The sequence below is a fragment of the Diabrotica virgifera genome, chromosome 4 (assembly GCF_917563875.1).
Source record: "Diabrotica virgifera virgifera chromosome 4, PGI_DIABVI_V3a".
In the NCBI taxonomy this organism is placed as follows: domain Eukaryota; kingdom Metazoa; phylum Arthropoda; class Insecta; order Coleoptera; family Chrysomelidae; genus Diabrotica; species Diabrotica virgifera.
In genome coordinates this window covers 40,784,276-40,805,610 of record NC_065446.1, presented here as the reverse complement: position 1 = coordinate 40,805,610, position 21,335 = coordinate 40,784,276, and the positions used below count along the sequence as shown (strand labels likewise).

At 32.8% G+C, this 21,335-nt stretch overlaps 1 protein-coding gene across 3 annotated transcripts in view; it reads left to right on the top strand.

Annotated features, from left to right (window-relative positions):
* Positions 1 to 2,557: 2,557 nt before the first annotated feature.
* LOC114325513 (suppressor of hairless protein) overlaps positions 2,558 to 21,335 on the top strand; it is a 59,585-nt gene continuing 40,807 nt past the window's right edge. For all 3 annotated transcript variants that reach the window (XM_050648170.1, XM_028273589.2, XM_028273588.2), the window contains exons 1-2: positions 2,558 to 3,318; positions 15,628 to 16,112. In XM_050648170.1, coding sequence (XP_050504127.1) covers positions 2,958 to 3,318; positions 15,628 to 16,112 — 846 coding nt within the window. In that variant the 5' untranslated portion in view covers positions 2,558 to 2,957. The remainder of the gene's footprint in view (positions 3,319 to 15,627; positions 16,113 to 21,335) is intronic.

The following is a 21,335-nucleotide window of genomic DNA, read 5'->3' as shown; positions in this document are numbered from 1 at the left end:
TCCGCAGACTTCTACCAAGCAAGTCCCAAACATTCTCTATAGTCTATAGGATTGATATCGGCACTATTCGCTGACAGTGCGGTTGTGCAGTAGAACAAAATTTTCGCCAATTTTTGGGGCAAATGGCTAAACATGGTCTTGGAGAACGTCAACGAAATATCGGTGAGCATTATGATGGTACCGTTATTCAACACCACCAAGTCTATACGACCCGTTAACGAAACGCCACCCTAGACCATAACCGACCCTCCACCGAATAACGTCGTTCCTCGCATGTTATACTGTGCATACCGTTCATTCTGACGTCGGTACACGGAAATGCGCCTATCACAATTGTAAAGACAGAATCAACTCTCATATAAACAGCACTCTATTGCAATCAGCCTCCAACCAATGGACATGATTTCGTGCAAATTCTAAAGGCGCTTCTGGTAGTTACAAATCGTTGTCTTAAGGTGCGAAGTCGTCAAAAACGGTCTTGAACAGGCGTTGTTACACAATGTCGACCTTGTGCTGGACGGCTAGAGTGACTACCGGTTTCTCTGTATCGTTCCATTATTCATGAGACCGATGTATATAGATATAGTGTACCCCGAACCCCCCAACCGTTCCCCTACACTTTTATAACTCCAACCTACTTCGTGCAAAACCACTATTTGAACACACTCTTCATTAGTAAAATTTCTCCGGTATTCCATCAACCTAGTGTCAAATGGAATGTTGATTTTCCGTTGATCTGCTTGGATGTTATCTCTCCATCGCATTCTGGGACGTCCGAGTTGTCTTTTGCCTGTAGGAATCTCCTCCCATACCAGTCTTATAAGTAAACAAATGAAATAGAGGATGCGGAAAAATCCCCTTACGAATAATTCACACATCCACTACTTCGGGCTGGGAAAAATTTTTTGAATAGAATCAAAGATCCAAACACCAGTTCTTAGAAATGTGTTTCGCCCTCTTCAACCTCTCTGGGCTCATCAGTGAAGATGAGAGGTTGAATATCTTCAGACACATTCCAATCAAAAAACAACATTCGAGACCTAGACCTAGCAGGAGCGTAAATCTACGCCCAATCTGACAATGACCGTCCCAAGTTTTAATTCCCTAATTACTACTTAAAGTAAAATGTATGTTTTAAAAAGAGATGTAGATCTTTGAAACACACTCAGTGATCAAAAGATCCAAAGTTACTGGTTTGGACGACCACTCGTACGAAAACAAACAAATGAAATAGAGAATGGGGAAAAATCCCCTTACGAATAATTCACACATCCACTACTTCGGGTTGGGAAAAATTTTTTGAATAGAATCAAAGATCCAAACACCAGTTCTTAGAAATGTGTTTCGCCCTCTTCAACCTCTCTGGGCTCATCAGTGAAGATGAGAGGTTGAATATCTTCAGACACATTCCAATCAAAAAACAACATTCGAGACCAGACATAGCAGGAGCGTAAATCTACGCCCAATCTGACAATGACCGTCCCAAGTTTTAATTCCCTAATTACTACTTAAAGTAAAATGTATGTTTTAAAAAAAGATGTAGATCTTTGAAACACACTCAAACAAACCAGTAACTTTGGATCTTTTGATCACTGAGTGTGTTTCAAAGATCTACATCTTTTTTTAAAGTCTTATAAGTCTCTCGTTGTGAAGTCTGTGCACGTGGCCTGCCCATCTTAGACGCTGTGATTTAATTTCTTGGACAATATCGGCGTCATTGTAGAGTGCTTAAAATTTTAATTCGATATTGGTTCTGATCCTATACCTACTGGTTTGTAGTGTGTGTTGTCGTGGTAAGGTCCGAAAACGTTTCTAAGTATTTTTCGTTCAAAACGTCTGAGGTTTTCTTCGTTTGCTTTGGTCATGGTCCACGTTTCGCATCCATATGTTAGTACAGGTCAGGTCTGACTATTAATAGATTTTGATCTTTGAACTTCTTGTAAGATTTTTGATTTTATAAGCTTATCCAGTGCGAATAGACCGCGATTTGCCGATTGAATTCTGTCTTTTATTTCTTCAGTAACACCGTTATCAGCTGTTATTATGGCCCCCAGATACTTAAACGTTTTACTCTTTCGAAATTGAAGGTGTTGACTGTCACATTTTGTCCTATCCTGTCCCTTCGTTTCGTTGTATTTATACACATAGATTTCGTCTTCTCTTCATTAATCTTCAGCCCTACTTTACGTGTTGCTCCTTCAACCTTGTTGAAAATGTCTTTTATGGATAGGATGGAGTCTCCAACGAGATCAATGTCATCTGCACATGCTAGTAATAGCTGTAATGCTGCTATCACTGTCTGCATATGCTAATAGTAATGTAATATAAAAAAATATGTGAGTTGTAATTTGCAATTAACCAATCGAAAAAGTTTTCCGAATAGTCAAAGAAATTCATAATGAAGTGCAGAATTTAAACTGCAGTACGCCCCTCGTATATCACTGCAATAGAGCTTCATGTCAATTCATTACTGTCAAATTAAACAATTTAATATACTGGTTTTCAAATAATAATCACTATAATTTGGAGTTTGGATTTATTACGATAGGTAATATATTCATCTGACAAAACAGCTTTAAGGATAAAGAAGTTTAAAATTGCATTAACATTGGATATATTTTGATTTTTTGATGTTGAAAAGTTGGCCAGACTGTCGGAAAATTCGAGTTGTGAACAGGTGTTTTTCAAATGGAATGAGGTGAAATAGCATGTAAGAACAAAAAGAGGGGAGAGAATCTCACAACAGTTGAACAGCAGCGTTTTGTTCTCACGTATGAAATATTACATTACAGCGGTAGTCGTAGAGGAGTATACAGTGGTTACCGAATGTGTGTTTATTGTTTGTTTACATTGCCTTCATAACAATTCAAATGGACACCGAATTTATAAACCAAATATGAAGTGTATACTTTGTGAGGTTAACTAATGGTGTTTTTATTTGGTAGTGTAGAGTGAAAATGCCTCATCAGTACGGCTTACCGGGAATAAATCATGCCCAGTCGCCCCCTACACCTCCACCTCAGCATGGGGCTATGTATTCTAGGTTTGCTGGGGCTGTCGTGCCAGGAGGATACCGAGGAGAAGACAGAAGGCTTACAAGAGAGGCCATGGAGAGGTACCTCAGGGAAAGATCTGACATGGTGATTGTTATTTTACACGCAAAAGTTGCCCAAAAGTCATATGGTAACGAGAAGAGGTTCTTCTGTCCACCCCCTTGTATTTATTTGTTTGGGGAAGGTTGGAGACTGAGGCAAGAACAGATGCTTCGTGAGGGAGAATCTGAGCAGGCTTCACAGCTGTGTGCCTTTATAGGAATAGGTATAAAAATTTTATTTTTATTCTGAACACATTAATTTCTTATTATTTTAAATTAAGGTATTAACCCTCGTAAGGCGGTGCTTAGATTCTTACGTAAACGACGGTGCGGGGTGCATTTGCACCCCATCCGTATATCCAATTTTTTTATGTGAACGTCGGGGAAATTAATTTGAAAGATAATTAGGACTTGTTTATTATTATACTATGAAACATAATTTTACAAAACAAAGTACTCATTTCTTCTTAAAAAAATATTATCGTTGTAAGACAAATAGGTACATAAAATTTTTCACACAAGAGTGAGCAACACACAGTTTTTATACGCAATACAGTTATGCCGGGACTTTCAGTATTTTTTCTCTGACATAAGTAACACCGACCTTGTCCCGTAGGTCTGTTACCTCCAGGTGGAACATCAGAAACGTTCAATTCAGGATATTATGAAATTTTCATCATTTGCACCCTACAGCCATTTTTCCAAAAAAGCACATAAACGCAAAGAGTTTTAAATGCTGTGATGGGTGGAATGCGTTTAGAAATGAATTTATTGCGAATAAAAAATGGACAAAAATCAAAAAAATTTATCAAAAAAAAAGGTGAGAAAAACGAGGTCTGGGGTGCACCTGCACCCCGCACCGCCTTACGAAGGTTAAACTTCTTTTAAAACCATAGTTTGCAACACCTATCACAGTTTAAAAAGTGAATTACAGTTGAACCTGCTTATTAGAATACTGGTCATAGGAATATCCCACTTTAAGGAATATAAATTTGAGGTCCCGAAACCTTTCTACTAGCCACCAATGATCAGTTATTAGAATATCCCTGTTATAGGAATACTTTTGCTTAGCACGAAGGCTGTTCCAATAAGCAGTTTCGACTGTATTACCTATCAGAGATATTTCACGAAAATTGTTCATGTAAATGGTTTTGTTCAGTAACATCAATTCCAAATTTTGTTGTGAAATTATATTTTACCAGTTTCCTATTAATAATAATTCTTTCATTCTATATGACTCAGTGGTAAGAGAGCCTACCTTTGGATTCAGTGACTGTGAGTTCGAATCTCAGGTAGGTAGGAAATTTTTAATTTATTAAAAATTAAATGAAAATACTCGTGGGATCGTTACTCACGGGATGGACCACAGATATTCTGTTACAATTAGCATCTCTTTGTAAAGACAATGAAGTCAACTGTTCGAATGAGCAAAACATTTACAAGACAGACACTACACACTTCACCAGGTATCTGATTGCAAAATCAACTGTACAATGCCAATGGCCATTAGTTGTCGAAGCATTAAAAAGATTCTTTCATTCATTGCTATTCTTCAGTCCCGGTCGAGGTTCCGGTGTTAGAGTATAAGGTGCCTGTCTGCAAAACTAGCACTAGCATGTCACCCCATTTGCTTTTTTTAAAAGCAAATTGTATCTAGATATTTATTTCATCTTTTGACAAACTGCTGACACAAAACCTATAAAATAACTTCAAAGACATTTGAAGAAAATAAACAGCATTTTGAATAAGTAATTTTTGTATTTAAGGTACTAGTACACTTTAGAAGACCAAAAATAAGCATTCATTCAAGATTTTTTTTCTCAGAAACTTTATTAAAAATTAACATAAAACTTTTTACATATTAATATCTAACTCTTAGAGAGTACAAAAAATATATCTTTTTTCATTTATGTACGTACACTAATATTGTAGAAGGCGCCACAGTCGAGGCATCGAAAAAAATTAGTTTCGATGACGGACAGTTAATCTCAGGATTGAAAATTGAAATTCTTTAGTGAAATAGAAATCCTACTAACAATATTTAAATATGAATTTGCTTAATTAAATGTAACATACAATATACAATACATGCAATATTATACAACACATACAGATTTATTAAAAATTATTTTTTTATCTAGGTAAAATATATGTCTTCAGTAATTTTTTAAAAATTTGAACTGTCAGTGCATTCTTAATACTGGGGGGAAGATGGTTAAATTCATTCATACATTTGTAAAACAGGGATGTCATTGTGCTATGTTTATTAGTTTTTTGAATATCAAAATCTTCAATATTTCTCATGGTATATGAATGAACTTGACCCCTCAATGTAGCATATTCATTAAAATATGCAGGCAGCATTCCTTTTTTTAATTTAAAAATGAAAACCATAGTAAGGTAGTATAGCCTTTGTTGAACTGAAAACCAACCTAAAGTAGAGTACATCATCTCAATTGGCGTGTAGCGATTGCATCGAAGAATTGTTCTCATACCTCTGTTATACAAAATTTGCAATGATTGAATTGATCCTTTATCACCTAAATATAAAGCACTTGAACAGTAGTCAAAATGGGGCTGAATTATACTTCTAAATACAGTGATCCTTGAAAATAATGATAGATCTTTGCTAATTCTCTTAAAGAAAAATAATTTTTTAGATATTTTCTTGCAAATATATTGAAAATGAGGTTTCAGAGAGAGTGTGTTATCCAGTATAAATCCAAGATATTTAATTTCATTGACCCATTTGATGCATTCATTATTAACTTTTAGTTTCAAATTTTCCATACTTATATTATTTAATTTATATCGGCTAGAGACTATCATTGACTTTGTTTTACTCGCATTAAGTTTTAACTTGTTAGCATCCAAAAATATCTCAATTCTTTTTAACAAACACTGCATCCTTCTAACAACCTCCACAATATCATCACCACTGCATACAATTAATGTGTCATCTGCAAAAAGACTAATAAATTCCAGACCCTCAACATAATTTACATCATTGATGAAAATAATAAATAATAATGCTCCAAGTACACTGCCTTGTGGTACACCAAAACAATTAGGTAGTTCTGTTGATTTACTTTGGCCTAACTGCCCATAATGAGTTCTTTTTGTGAGATATTCGTTAAACCATTTTATAACACTTTGTTTAAAACCGTAGTACCTCAATTTTTTAATTAACAAATCTATGTCTATAGTTTCAAAAGCTCTTCTAAAGTCTAAGAATACAGCTACTACAAATTTATTGTTATCAATAAGTAGTTTCCACTTCGAGATGGTAAGTTGTATTGCTGTTTCACATGAGTGACCCTTTCGAAACCCAGACTGATTGCTGAGAAAAAGATTATTTTGGATTGGGATGTCCGAAACAAAAAAATCGTACGGCATTTGAAAAAGGAAGGTTTCTTACGTGACAATTTACCACAGTTAGTGAAAAATTCCGCAAAAGAAGATTTTACGGAAATTTGAAAAATTTTTGTGAAAAAATCGCCCGTTTTTCTTCAGTTTTTCATGGTTAAAAAATATTTACTTTTCATTTTTTGGTCACATGGTGGTAAATTGTCACGTAAGAAACCTTTACGATTTTTTTGTTTCAGATATCCCAATCCAGATATTAACTGTCTGCCATCATTTTTCGAGGCCTCGACTTTTGCGCCCTCTACAATATTAGTGTACGTGCATAAATGAAAAAAGATATATTTTTTGTACTCTCTAAGAGTTAGATATTAATATGTAAAAAGTTTTATGTTCATTTTTAATAAAAGTTCTGAGAAAAAAATTCTTGAAAAAAATGATTATTTTTGGTCCTCTAAAGTGTACTAGTACCTTAAAAATAATATTATTGACCAAGAAATTCTATTTCTATACACTGTTCACATTTTGACCCCCACAAATAGGGCTGCTCACATGCAGGTGATAACGTTCCCCTTCAGGCAAGGTATTACTGTCCCTGCTATTCTTCATATTTGCTATTTTATTTTCCATTTGGTCTTTCTCAAGTTCTACCATAACTTGGTTTCGGATTTGACTCTGCAATACCTATATCTTAGAGTTGAATTCTTTGAATAACCAATATAATGTATTTTTGACTCTTTACTTCTTTTTCACTTTTCTAATTATTTTATAATTTTGTTCTTATATTTTATTTTTCTGTTTGTTCTGTTTGTTCCAAAATTTATTGTTCATTTTGGGAAGTAATCTTCATTTTGTACTGAATATTTTTTTATTTGTCTTATATATTTGTTTTTTAACACATTCACAGAAATATCTTCATCTTCACACAGTCATGTCCCTATATATGTCTGCATATGTAGTCATATCCATGAATGTGTTAATAAAAGAATGTAATTCTCAATTAATACTTTATCATTTTTTCTCTAATTATGTACACATCATGTGTACATAATTTTTACTTATATCACATGTTTTTTATCACAGGCTTTCTCTTCTTGTAATTGTATCTGACACTGGGAGATCAGCTTAGATAAATAATTATTCATCATCATTCATGGTGTTACAACCCTTTTGTGTTGCTGTAACCTTACCAAGTCTAATTAGTCAGTCTTTTCATTGCCAAACTATGCAAGTTTCCTGCACTTATTTTTCTAGTATCTAGATAAATTCTAGGGTGCTCTGTAAAAGGAGTATAAGTCAATTTAGTCAACTTTTCAGGAGAAGTAAAAAACGATAATTAATTGGCATATCTACTACCAATTTTATCTATGGCCAAATAATTTTATGTATTTTGACTATTTTTGACTTATACTCTTTTTACTGAGCACCTTAGAATTATTGTTTTGTTTTTTTTTGCATTTATATGCTGTTAATATTTCACTTTATTTTTATCTTCTTTCTATTTTCTCTATATTTTGATTTTTTCAGTCATCAAATTAAATAATTTTTCTGTTTAATTCAGTAAAATGTTTGGTTTAAAATGTGTGTGTATTGATATAACTTCTAACCCATCAGCGGACATGACTGCATATGCACACAGTAATTTCCCATTGTAAGTGTCTGCATATACAGTCGTGTCCTTGAATGGGTTAATATGTCTTGATGGAATCCATCTCAAATACAAGATAACATGGCTGGCACCAAACTTCAAATGTTTTTATTACCCCTAACTTTAATGCATTATTGGTCAGTACTGTCAGTAGCTCATTCTGTTTCGGAAGCCATTTGTGGTTATCACTAGTCATACTGCAGCCAATTGGCTTATTGTACCTACATCTTTTATATTTGTGGCTGCTCAGGTTTTAGTGTTAACAACACTAGTGTTTAGTGTTAAGTAACTGGACCCAACAACTTTACATGCTCTCCTAAGCACTGTAGGGCTCAGTTAAATTAGAAATTAAAAAAATTCTGGTCTGTAATGGGTTATCCATCTTAGAAGCCAGAGGCCTATGGGTAGACCAGTATGACTAGTAATATAGCACCTATGTAGTTAGCTTCCAGGAAAAATCCTAGTTTTACCCAAATTACTCATTTCAATCAGGTTTAGAAGTCAAAAAGTAAGATCAAAAATATCTCAATATTTTTGACTGTGTCACCAAAGAATATCAAACCTGCACTCCAGCAAGCTAGGTAAACATATATTACCATTTGAGCTGCATCCTTATATTTCTCCTATTTAAATTTCTAATTTAATGCATTAAACGGCACGTGAGTTGTATTTAACTCACACCCTGTTTGTCCCAGGCATTATGTGAGTTAAATATAATTCACAATAACATTAAGATTCTAAACATGGAGCCTGAAGACCAAAACAAAATTTTTCAATTGGGCAGTTAGTGTGGTAAAGAATGTCCCATAAGCCTTTAATAAAGAAGAAAGAACTTTGCCAGGGAAATTTTTATTTGTGAATTAAATCGTGTCAAACAACATTTAAGAATAGTTACTTTAAAATTTAGGTCAGATTATATTTAACTTAATAATGTCCAAATTTCATAAAATATTCTTGACTAGTAGTGCAGTCACTGAAGGTGGATATGAGCTATTACCTCCGATTTCGTTGAACCTCCATCGATTTGCATGAAAATTGGTGAGTGGTTAGAGGATATCTCAAGGAATAAAGGTGACATGGTGTCAACTTGCGCTTTTACCCTGGGGGTGGATGTCACCCCTTCTCGGGGGTGAAAATTATTTTATTAAAAATAACCCCATAATTCGATAGAGGGACAAATTCTAAGCAAAATTTGTTATATAAAGTTATGAGAATAAATAATCAAAACTTTTTGAGTTATTAAAGATCAAAAATTTTAATTTTTTGCTAGAAAATGCATGTTTTTAACCGATTTTTCATCAATAACTCAAAAACTATAAGTTTTTACAAAAAGTTATTATTACCAAAATTAAAGCTAATAAAAAACGAAATAAACTGCTTACTAGAAAAGCCTTTTAATGTTAACTAAAAGTGAGTTAGGGAGCGTTACAGTATTACGTAACGCGATTTTTGAAGATTTTTGACCCCCCCCCCCCCCGAACCTGCGTTACGTAATACTTGAACGGACTCTTATAAGTAATTAAATGTATATTTTGTTTCGGCGAGTACCCAAATCTAAGTATTCAAGCTTAAATAACGGGAAAATAATGCATTTTATAAGAAACCTATTAAACATTATTTGTCAAAATACTTAAAAGTATCTGTCAAATTAGCCCCCGAACAAGCTGATAGCATTAAAATTTATACTACAAAATTTTTTCAAAATTTATCTTTTAAAGATTTTTTCAAAACATGTTATTGTTTTTTTTTAAATAACTCCCTTATCGCCGCCGCCTACGAAAAGTATAACTCCGAAAAATGCCGTTAAAAATAGAACTTTCAATGAACGCCGCGAAAAATATTATTTTCGATTATATATGATTGTGAAAATTATAATCCCTAATAAAGTGTTAGTGAAAAAATTTATTTTTTGAGGAGTATCGGCAAAAAACATCATTTCTGTTTGTGGGTCCACGAAAATTATAATTAGTAAAAAGTTCTCAGAAATAATTGTTTCGTCGGCAAACACAGAAACAGAAAGGGGAATAATTGTTTTCGTCGGCATCTATTATGAACTAAATATTTTCATTATAAATACACTGCGATACAAAAAAATCGATCCACTAAAAATTTGGTCATTTTTGAAGTTTCGAAATTCCTAAACCTGTTGTTCGATTTAAGTGATTTTTTACCACGTTATAGCTTTATTCATTGACAATATCGCTGTAATAATATTGTTGCTAGACAGTCAAACTGTCATTGTATACCGAGTGTACGAATCAAACTGTGTCTTTTTCTCAAAGTTTGCATCACCTTGAGGACTATTATAGCACTTATAAAATACTCAAATTAAAACCCAACTATAGCCTCAGGTTTTCTTAACATTTTATCTTTTGATTCATTCGCTTATGTTGGATAATAAAAAAGTTAGGTACTTTAACAACTGGCCATGTTCGTCATCAGTACAGGGTTTTTTTGAAATAAGTGCGGCAAACTTTAAGGGGTAATTTTACACATGAAAATAATGACAGTTTGCTTAATAATCATATGTCCGCAAACGCTTCGTTTCCGAGATACGGGATGTTCAATATTTTTTTACAAACTGACGATTTATTTATTGCTTTAAAACCAGTTGAGATATGCAAATCAAATTTGGTGGGTTTTAAGACGTAGTTATTGCACATTTTTTGACATACAATTAAGAATTTTATATTCACCATTGGCGTGCGTACGGGTAATATTATCGGTCATAATTAGTGTGACCAACTAGTCCGAAAAATCCGGGACATGGCCCGAATTACGAAGTCGTGTCCCGGCGTCCCGGACAAGGCTTCCGGGCCATCCGAATTTTCAACGTTTTTTTGGTTTTTGGTAAAATTCTGTTTTGAAATTTTGAATACGTTATTCTTCTAAGATTTCACATCAAATTGAATTGGTGGGACAAAGAAAGTTGACAATTTCTAGAGTGTAATACTAATATCACATCCAAAACGCATGCATTTTATCTCGTGGTACATATTATAGTTCTACGAAAACTCAAACTGTGGGCTATTTTTCGTTTGCGTATTTTAATTATTGTCTTCTGAAAAGACGATTCAATAACGATTCATCTATACACATGAATCAGCTGCCCGAAAAAATGGTCCGATTTTCATTGAAAAGTCCCGGATTTCAGCTATTTTTGTCAGCCTTGTCCCGAATTCGACTGAATTGGAGTTGGTCACACTAGTCATAATACTCGTTTGCGCGCCAATGGTGAATATAAAATTCTTAATTGTATGTCAAAAAAATGTGCAATAACTACGTCTTAAAACCCACCAAATTTGATTTGCATATCTCAACTGGTTTTAAAGCAATAAATAAATCGTCAGTTTGTAAAAAAATATTGAACATCCCGTATCTCGGAAACGAACCATTTGCGGACATTATGATTATAAAGCAAATTGTCATTATTTTCTGATGTAAAATTACCCCCTAAAGTTTGTCGCACGTACCGATGACGAACAATATAAGCGATGAATCGAAAGACAAAATGTTAAGAAAACCTGGGGCTATAGTTAGGTTTTAATTTCAGTATTTTATAAATGCCAGAATTGTCCACAGGGTGATGCGAACTTTGAGAAAAAGGCACAGTTTGATTCGTACACCCGGTATACAATGACAGTTTGACTGTCTAGCAACAATATTATTACAGCGATATTGTCAATGAATAAGGCTATAACGTGGTAAAAAAATCACTTAAATCGAACAACAGGTTTAGGAAATTCGAAACTTCAAAAATGACCAAATTTAAACCGTTTTAAATACTGAATTTAAGTTTTTTTAATATTTCGTAATATGTAATCATAAATTAATCTAAGCGCTATCTACACGATAATTGTGAAAGTATCCGAAGTAAGAAATTAATATTTCATTAATATAACGTTAAAATGATTAGCAAAATCTTTAAAAAATCGATTACAATTTAATTACTAATAAAATTACCAGTGAAAGTTGCATTAGTAATCCGCTAGGAGCGACACCAGCGAAGCTCAGAGCGTATAATAGTTTAGTGGCTTATAACGCTTAACGTGTAATGAAGAAACATTACATTCAAATTCATGCATTTAATTTATAAAATAATTTTAAAAAACCCTGTAGACCAGGGAGCATCTGTAAAAATATTAGTACATTTGGACGTTGAGAGGTGACTCAAATTTTTTTGCAGAAATTGCTTGAAAATTACTCAAATAATAATATTTGAGTTATCCTCCCTCTCAAAAAGGTCCGGAACATTGTTTAAATAATCAAAATGTCAAAAAATGAAGGGGAAATTCGATTTTTTTCTCCGTTTTTTGATTATAACCTTAAAAGTATTCATCTCCGAGAAAAGGCGTACTGACATAAAAGTTGCGTAATTAAATTTCCTACAATATAGAATTGGTTAAAAATTTAAAAAATGGTTACCCTTGTTGCAAAATAGCAATAAATGCGAAAAAACCATACAAAAACAAGTACAGTAGAGCGTCGATAATCCGAACTAATTGGTACAGGGGTAGTTCGGATTATCAAATTGTTCGGATTATCGAACATATGTTCAAAATACATACAAAGCTCATAAACATAGTACATATTATGTACATACGTTTTAGTTATAAGGAATAAAACACCTCACCTGCATAATAAACAAATATATTGTATGTACAAATATATTCTGCATAACAACAACATGAACAGTATGAACAAAACAACAGCATTAACAACAGCGTGAACAAAAATCCGCAGTCATATTTTGCCCATATTGTCATATTAAATCCAAAAATTCGGTTCGCGATCATATTTCTTAATTTTATAATTTTTTTTGCGTTCGGATTAGCGATCGTTCGGATTACCAGGGTTCGGATTATCGACGCTCTACTGTATTAGCATTTTACGTTTTTCAACAATTTATACTACACTTAGGACCTTCATATTTCACCCAGAAAAACTTTATGATATAGTAAAACAATACTGTAAATTTCATTAAGATCGGTTCAATAGATTTTGCAAAATAAATTTTGCAATTCAGATTTCGCAAAAATAATTCATTTTTTAAAAATGTTACAGGACTGAAAATAAAGCAGATAGCATGTTTAAATTGTGTTTGCATATAGAAGTGCACTGTACCTTTCATTTGCAATTTGGAAAATTAAAATCGATTAACTACCACGGCGTCAGGAATTTTTTTAAATAAACATTAATTATTGGTGCTACGCGCAGGACAGCGGATAGTTTGCTCTGATTGGGCATTCCAATGACCTTTGATAATGATTGATACATTTTAATTTTTATTACATTTTGATTTAAATAAATAAATTTGTTTATTGAAAAATAAAAACACATAGTCTATCCTTTGAAATAACACTCTTTTTAGCAAAAATTTTCTTTGTTCATATATTTTAACTTAGAGAATAAAAGTTTATTATTTTTAAACATATGCAATTGTTTAAACAATATTTCACAAACAATAATAAAATTAGTTTGATTTTTGTGGAATTAAAATATTAAAATACAACAAAATATAGAGTAGGTACGAAAATAATATATTAGATAAAGATTGAAAGAAATTTTGGTGGAAATCAACTTGTGTGAATCAAACACCGCTGTCCTGCGCGTAGCACCAAAAATTAATGTTTATTTAAAAAATTTCCTGACGCCGTGGTAATTAATCGATTTGAATTTTGCAAATTGCAAATGAAAGGTACAGTACACTTCTATAATCAAAAAAAAATCAACTTGCTATCTGCTTTATTTTCAGTCCTGCAAACATTAAAAAAAAAATGAATTTTTTTTGCGAAAGCTGGATTGCAAAATTTATTTTGCAAAATCTATAAAACCGATCTTAATGAAATATACAGTGTTGTTTTACTATATCATAAAGTTTTTCTGGGTAAAATATGAAGGTCCTAGGTTTAGCATAAATGGTTGAAAAACTTAAAATGAGAATACTTGTTTTTGTATGGTTTTTTTCGCAATTATTGCTATTTTGCAACAAGGGTGACTATTTTTTAAATTTTTAACCAATTTTATATTGTAGGAAATTTAATTGCGCAACTTTTATGTTAGTACAACTTTTCTCAGAAATGAAAAGTTTTAAAGTTATAATCAAAAAACCAATAAAAAAATCGAATTTTTCCTTCATATTTTGACATTTTGATTATTTAAACAATGTTCCGGACCATTCTGCAAAAAAATTTGAGTCACCTCTCAACGTCCATCTCAAAACAGATGCGCCCTGGACTACTGATACAAGAATAAAAAATCACGAAACGCGGTAAAAATGAGTGGCGCACACAATATTCGAGCTATAAAAGAACTGATGTGAATATAACGTGGCGCAAGTATTTTCATTTTGATGAAAAATAAATTCTAGTTTTGTTTTGAAAGATTTTTCCATATTTGCTAAATTAGGAGTAAAACGCGCCACAAAGGAGTTGAGTACCTTTGATAAAGTTTGCATTTCAAGGCTCTTTTGCAGTGTGTTTTACTTAAAATTTAGCAAATATTTTGGAAAAATCTTGCCAAATAAAATACGCCAGTCAATGGGAGCAAGAATAGGATATTACCTCCGAATTCTATCCTACTGCATGGATTTTAATGAAATTTTGGCCCTAGCCTCTACTTATCTCCTAATTCAAAGTCTACCCTATGCCGATGTGTGCTTTTACCTTGGGGGTGGTTCCCACCCCTTTTTAGGGGTGGAAATTTTTTTGGTTAAAATTACCGCGGAATTCGCTAGAAAACCTAATTCTAAGCAAAAACTGTTCTATAATTTTTTTGAAAACTCAATACTTTTTGAGATATTCGTGGTTGAAAATTGGCCATTTTCAGTAGTAATAACCCAAGGACATTGATAATTGTTCGAAAAAATGTTATAAGAGATTTCGAAAGCTTGTTGCTTGGAAACAGACCGACGCCGTAGGCGGAGGTCTGTTGCCTGTAAGCAACAAGCTTGAGAAAGTTGTTAAAAAATTTTTGAGCATTTATCAATGTTCGAGGGTTATTCGGATAGAAAATTTTTTGCTGGTTATGAAAAAAAAAATACAGAGCAGAAACAATTTATTTAAATGTGCAATTAACATACAAATTTTTTACTGTAAACAGTATTCTTTGGTATATTTGATTCGATAATTTCATTAATATTCTCATCAGTATTACAACCAAATCGTGACATTTTGAAATATTGAATATTTGAAATGTCAAAATCGAAATGTAGGTATCCATAGCTACATGATTGAGTGAAAACAGCCCATGGGATCTGTTTTCAGTATAATGTTGGTTTTATTGGTTGTATTCAATCAGATGACCACAAATTAATTGATTTCATTGGATTACTAATTGAGCAAAAAATTTTCCATCAAAATAAAAATACATTTCGCGCCACGTAATATTCATATCAGATTTTTTGTAGCTGGAATATTGTGGGCGCCACTCATTTTTACCGCGTTCAGCAGTTTTTTTCTTGTATAGGTATAACATTTCATTTTTATAATATGTTTATTTATTTCGGTTTTTGTTTTCACAGGAAATTCAGATCAAGATATGCAACAACTAGACCTCAATAATGGCAAGCAATACTGTGCTGCAAAGACTTTATATATTTCAGACTCGGATAAACGTAAACATTTTATGCTATCAGTGAAAATGTTCTACGGTTCGGGACATGATATTGGAGTGTTCCATAGTAAACGAATTAAAGTGATATCAAAACCTTCTAAGAAAAAACAAAGTTTAAAAAATGCCGATTTGTGTATAGCTAGTGGTACGAAAGTGGCTTTATTTAATAGGTTACGATCTCAGACTGTTTCTACGCGATATTTACATGTAGAAAACGGACATTTTCATGCAAGTTCGACGCAGTGGGGCGCTTTCACGATACATCTTTTAGACGATAACGAATCGGAGAGTGAAGAATTTCAAGTTAGGGATGGTTATATACATTATGGTTCAACTGTCAAATTGGTGTGTTCTGTTACGGGTATGGCTTTACCAAGGCTCATTATCAGAAAAGTAAGTTAAATTTTTGTGAGCGTTTTAGCTAATATTACTACTATGTCTTTAAAACATTCCCGAGGCCGCTCAAATAGTCCAATTTCAGTTCTGTAAAGTACCTTAGATAGGCATAGTGCTTTTTATATGAAAATCATTGTTATCCTGGTGTATCATAATTAGTATGGTTATTATTGCGACCGTAAATTGTTAATTAACAATTTAATTTTTGCTAAACTATTCGTTCAATTTGCACTGGCTTCTGAAAATATAATCTATACCAAGAAAGCTTTTATGCCACCAAGTTATTTAATTGAGGGGCCCGGCAGTAAAAAATGGTAAGGGGCAGTAAAGAAGTTTTGAGTTTTGAAGTGTTGAATTTTGAAAAAAATATTCTTATATTTTTTATTAAAAAATGTAAGAGTATGAAGCATGTTAAAACTAGCTGAATATGTTGTTAATACGTAGGCAAAATATGGAAAACCAAATATTTTTTTATAATGATTAATTAGAAAAGTATGAAAATATGAACTACAACTTAACATTGTTTACCTAAAATATTTGAAATAGTTTAACGTAACGTGTTAAGTGGTGTTGACTTAACATAATGTGGTAGGTACTAGGAATTCATTTTAAATTTAGGTACCATTTGTAGTAAACAGCTGGAATAAATTCCCAAAATGATTTTACATCTTTCGGGTTTTCTAAAACGTTTAAATCAAAATAATAATATAGCGCTGGAGAGAATTAATTTTCATGTTTGCAAGTGAAAAATGTTAAGTTTTTATACAAAGTGAACGTGGATGTAAACAATGTTAAGTATATCCCTTACCATTTTTTACTTGCGAACATTTATTCTAAGAATAAAAAGAAATTGTCTTCTTTGTAGAAACTTGACTTCACTAAATAGTTGAAATTCAGGATCTTTATCTGAGTTGCAATCAGCCTAGCTCTCAGAATTGTCACTGTTAACAGCAAAAAAGCCATTAAGATTTGAACAACCTGCATTATCATGGACACATAACATTATTTTCATGCTTATGCATGTCCCTTACCAAATTTTAAGAAATTAATTTGGCTCCATATCTATTATTAGGAGGATAAACTAAGTAAAATTTTCTGCTTTGCCATGTCCCTTGCCATCTTTTACATACTACTTCGCGAAAAATCAAAATTTGTCCCTTACCATTGTTTACTACCGAGCCCCTCAATTATTGATAAATAATTATTGATCTAAAATTTTATTTGAAAATAAAAGATTTTGTTGGGACAATCCGGATTTTCCGAGGAAAATTTTCGTAGAAGCAAATCAGGAAAAAATATCTCTATGCAGAATTAAATTACTGTGAATTTTTATTTGGGTGTTAAAATCTTCGGAGTTAAGTCTGTTTTAGACTATATCTATTTTTGTTAACAGAAAATAGATATAGTATTTGTATGTATGTGACCACCACAAGATATTATCAGTACAGTGGAACCCCGATAAGTCGGCCCCCGATAACCCGGAAGTCCGGCTAACCCGGACCGATTTTTATCAGACAAACATTACAACAATAAAAATGTATGTCCTTTATGCTGGATTTTCCAATTTCTTTTCAACATCTTAAAATATTTTCTTTTATCTTTCCTTATAAACATATTGTTCGAATACTATAATATCTTATATTTTTCAGGCTAATTTTATTTATCATAATAAACTTTCTTCGTAAAAATTTGTCGCTTTAGCGAATTCCTATGTAGTTCATTCGTTTCAATTTTCAATGTCAAACACATTATACAATGAGAGATAATGCGTATTTGTGTAATTTGATACATAATATACCTTAGTAAAAATGACTGGCATGGCAGACAACGCTCATTCTCGTGTTATCGAAACCAACAGGCATCTGTAGTATCCTTTATTTACTTGAAACTGTCTAGCATTGTTTAGAAAAGACTATTAAAAAATTATTTTTCAAACAATGGTCTTAGTCTTCACTCTTATTAAATAACATAAGTTCGTTCTCGTTGCGAGACGGTATTGTGTGTGTGTGTAGTAAAGTCGCATTGTTCGTTCCGCGTAAATATATTCAGATTTTGTGTTTTCGTGATTTTTTGTCTACGTAATGGCAATAAAACTTAAAATGTTGTTTTTGTTTCAAAATGATAACAAAAGACAGTTTGGACAATCGGTGCAAAGCTAAGAAAGCTAAAAATGAGACTCTCGACGACGCTTTGTATGTGTGGAACGCGAACGTGGTTTACAAGTGTCTGTGTGCCAATTATAACGGAGTTTATCTGTAAGCATACCATATTTTAATAATTTTTACCATTTTCTCCGGCTAACCCGAATTTTCGATAACCCGGATCGGCCGCGGTCCCGATTAATCCGAGTTAACGGGGTTCCACTGTATATGATTATTGTAATCGTGTTGCGTTTAAGTTAATTCAGGCTAATTCATTAGTGTACATTATAGAGGGGTAGTGTATATGGGAATTGTGCTGCGTTTAAGTTAAGTTAGGCTAATTCATTAGTGTGTACATTATAGTGGGGTAATGTATATTGGAATCGTGCTGTGTTTAAGTTAATTCAGTGTTCATTGTTTAATAAAATATACATGAAATGATTGTATACAATATCAATACAAGAAGTTTTGTGTATTACATTGTCACATTTTCGTATTAGAATATGTTATGTGATTTTGCGCATTACATGCTAAAAAAATACTTTTGTATATTTTTATGATGGTTCATGTACTGTTAACCTTAATGTTCTTCTTCTTCCTTTTCTTTTAATAATGCGTTAACCTCATTTTCCCAACATTTAACCTATACTAAATTTACAATCAAGATGCAGTAGAAGTAGAAATAAACAAACAAAGACACATTAAATGCTACTAGAAGCACTCCCGAATCATAATTTACAATGTATAAACTTTGGAAATCCCAAATCATGATTTCGAAAGTTTATATATGTTACAGTTCAAGTTGATTATCCAGTTGGAGTTGACTCCAACTAGTTGGAGTCAACTCTAACGGCTGGTTTCAGTAAAAGTTGATTATAAATATAAAATGAAGATTTATATTCAACATTTACTAGTAAAAGTAGACTCCACTAGGAAAAGTATACTCTTCCCAATGCCATTTAGTAAAAGTTGATTCTGATTCATACAAACAGCCGATTCTAGAAATTAAATGATACTGAAAATGTTCAAATTAGTCTAGGCTGTATCGTCGCCCCCGTTAGGTAAATTACTCCGATTCGAATTTTTTGCACAAACTTACTCAAAAAGAGGTCCTTATAACAAATTTACTGGGTGCCAGGCAGTACCTTGATCGATAAATTGTTTAAAAAATTTTTTTTAGACAAATTCACAAAAATAATTTTTTTATTTCGAACAATCATTTGGGTTATTCTGAGCAAAAAAAGGTATTTTGTGATTTTTCTCTAAAACTGATTGTTGTCGAGTTACACGTGATTTAAAATTTGAAAAATGCGAAAATAGCCATTTTCAAGGCTTAATAACTCGGTTAAAATCCATTATTATGAAAGTCAGAAAGCGACCAAACCAAAGTTTATAGCCCCCTCTACAAGATCCAGCAGAAATTTTTGTCACTATTTTATTACTAAGCTGTATCTTTAATTATTAACAATGAGCGCTAAATGCGTATTAGGCGGCCGTCAATGGTGAGTACTAAAGAGATGCACCATTCCGGCCGTCCAATGGTCAATCTCACTCGCACTCACATTGACGGCCGCCTCAATACACGCTTAGCGCTCATTGTTGATAATTAAAAATAATATCTTATTAATGAAGTAATGACAAAAATTTCTTCAGGATCTTATAGAGGTAGCTTTAATCTTTGATTTTTTTAGTTTCTGACTTTCATAATATATAATATCGTATGGCATTTTTGCCTTTCGGACAGTTCCGGCGCCAATTACATCTTTAACCCTGTTTCAAGTAACTAGTGTCGATGTACACTAGCCCAGGGGGACCGACGGCTTAACGTGCTCTCCGAGGCACGGTGAGACGGCTCGTGTCATTATTGGAAATGAAAATGGTTTGTCTTTGGCAGGGCTCGAACCCACGTACACTGGCGTATGAGGCCAGCAATTATGCCGTTACTCCACGGCCGCTCGCTCGACTTTCACAATAATTATCTTTAACCGAGTTATTAAACCTTAAAAATGGTTATTTTGGCGTTTTTCAAAATTTAAGTCGCTAATATTATTCCTTACTGATAATCAAATAGGTATTGTGATAATTATACTTTCTTTTCTTTGCTTTAGGAAGAACTTAAAAAGGTTGTGACTGGCTGAATGGCAAAAGCCTATGCCAAAAAAAAAGTCGCTAATAACTCGACAACAGTCAATTTTAGAGAAAAAAGGCCCAAAGGATCTAAAAAAATTGTACGAAGTGAAAAAATTATTTTAGCGAATTTGTTTAAAATCATTGTTTATCGCCAAACGTCACTAAAATCATCCATTATTGTACTCATTTGCCCTCATTTTCGGCAGTAAAGTAACACTTTGTTGTATTTAAAGAAGAATGTTACTTCACCTGCCGCGATTATTAATCAAATTAACCAAGATTGAATGTAAGTGGTCAATGGTAGCAATCGATTATTTATTTGAGTGAAATTAAAATTTATTTACTTTAATTATTAAAAATATTGTACAAAATTTATCTTATTATTAATAAAATTTATGTCAAAAAGTAAAATTCTGTAGTGTTTCGCAATTATATTCATACAAAATAAATCAAAACTTTACAGATTTAGTAATTAGGTAGGTATACAATATGCAAAAGTCATCTGTCATTACTGTCATTACTGTCATACGAATTTTAACGACCCCCCCCCTACAAGATATTGAAGAAATTTTTGTTATTATTTTATTACTAAGCGGTTATTTTTAATTATTAACAATGAGTGCTAGGAGCGTATTGACGCAGCTATCAATGTGAGTGCGAGTGAGATGCACCATTGCACCATTTTGGCATTTAAAAATTCAAACTTCTGTGAAACCACAAAACTGTCAAAACTTTTTTTGTAATTTATTGCTCACATGTCATCACCATGACAAGGCGAAAGTTCTTCTTCTTGTGGTGCTTTCTCCTTTAGTGGAGGTTAGCGACTACACTGGCAAATCTGTCTCTGTCCAATGCGGCTCTAAACAAAGATGTTGAATCAAGGCCGGTCCAGTCTGATATTTGTAAGCCATGAAATCTGGCGCCTACCGGGACCCCGTTTTCCTTCAAT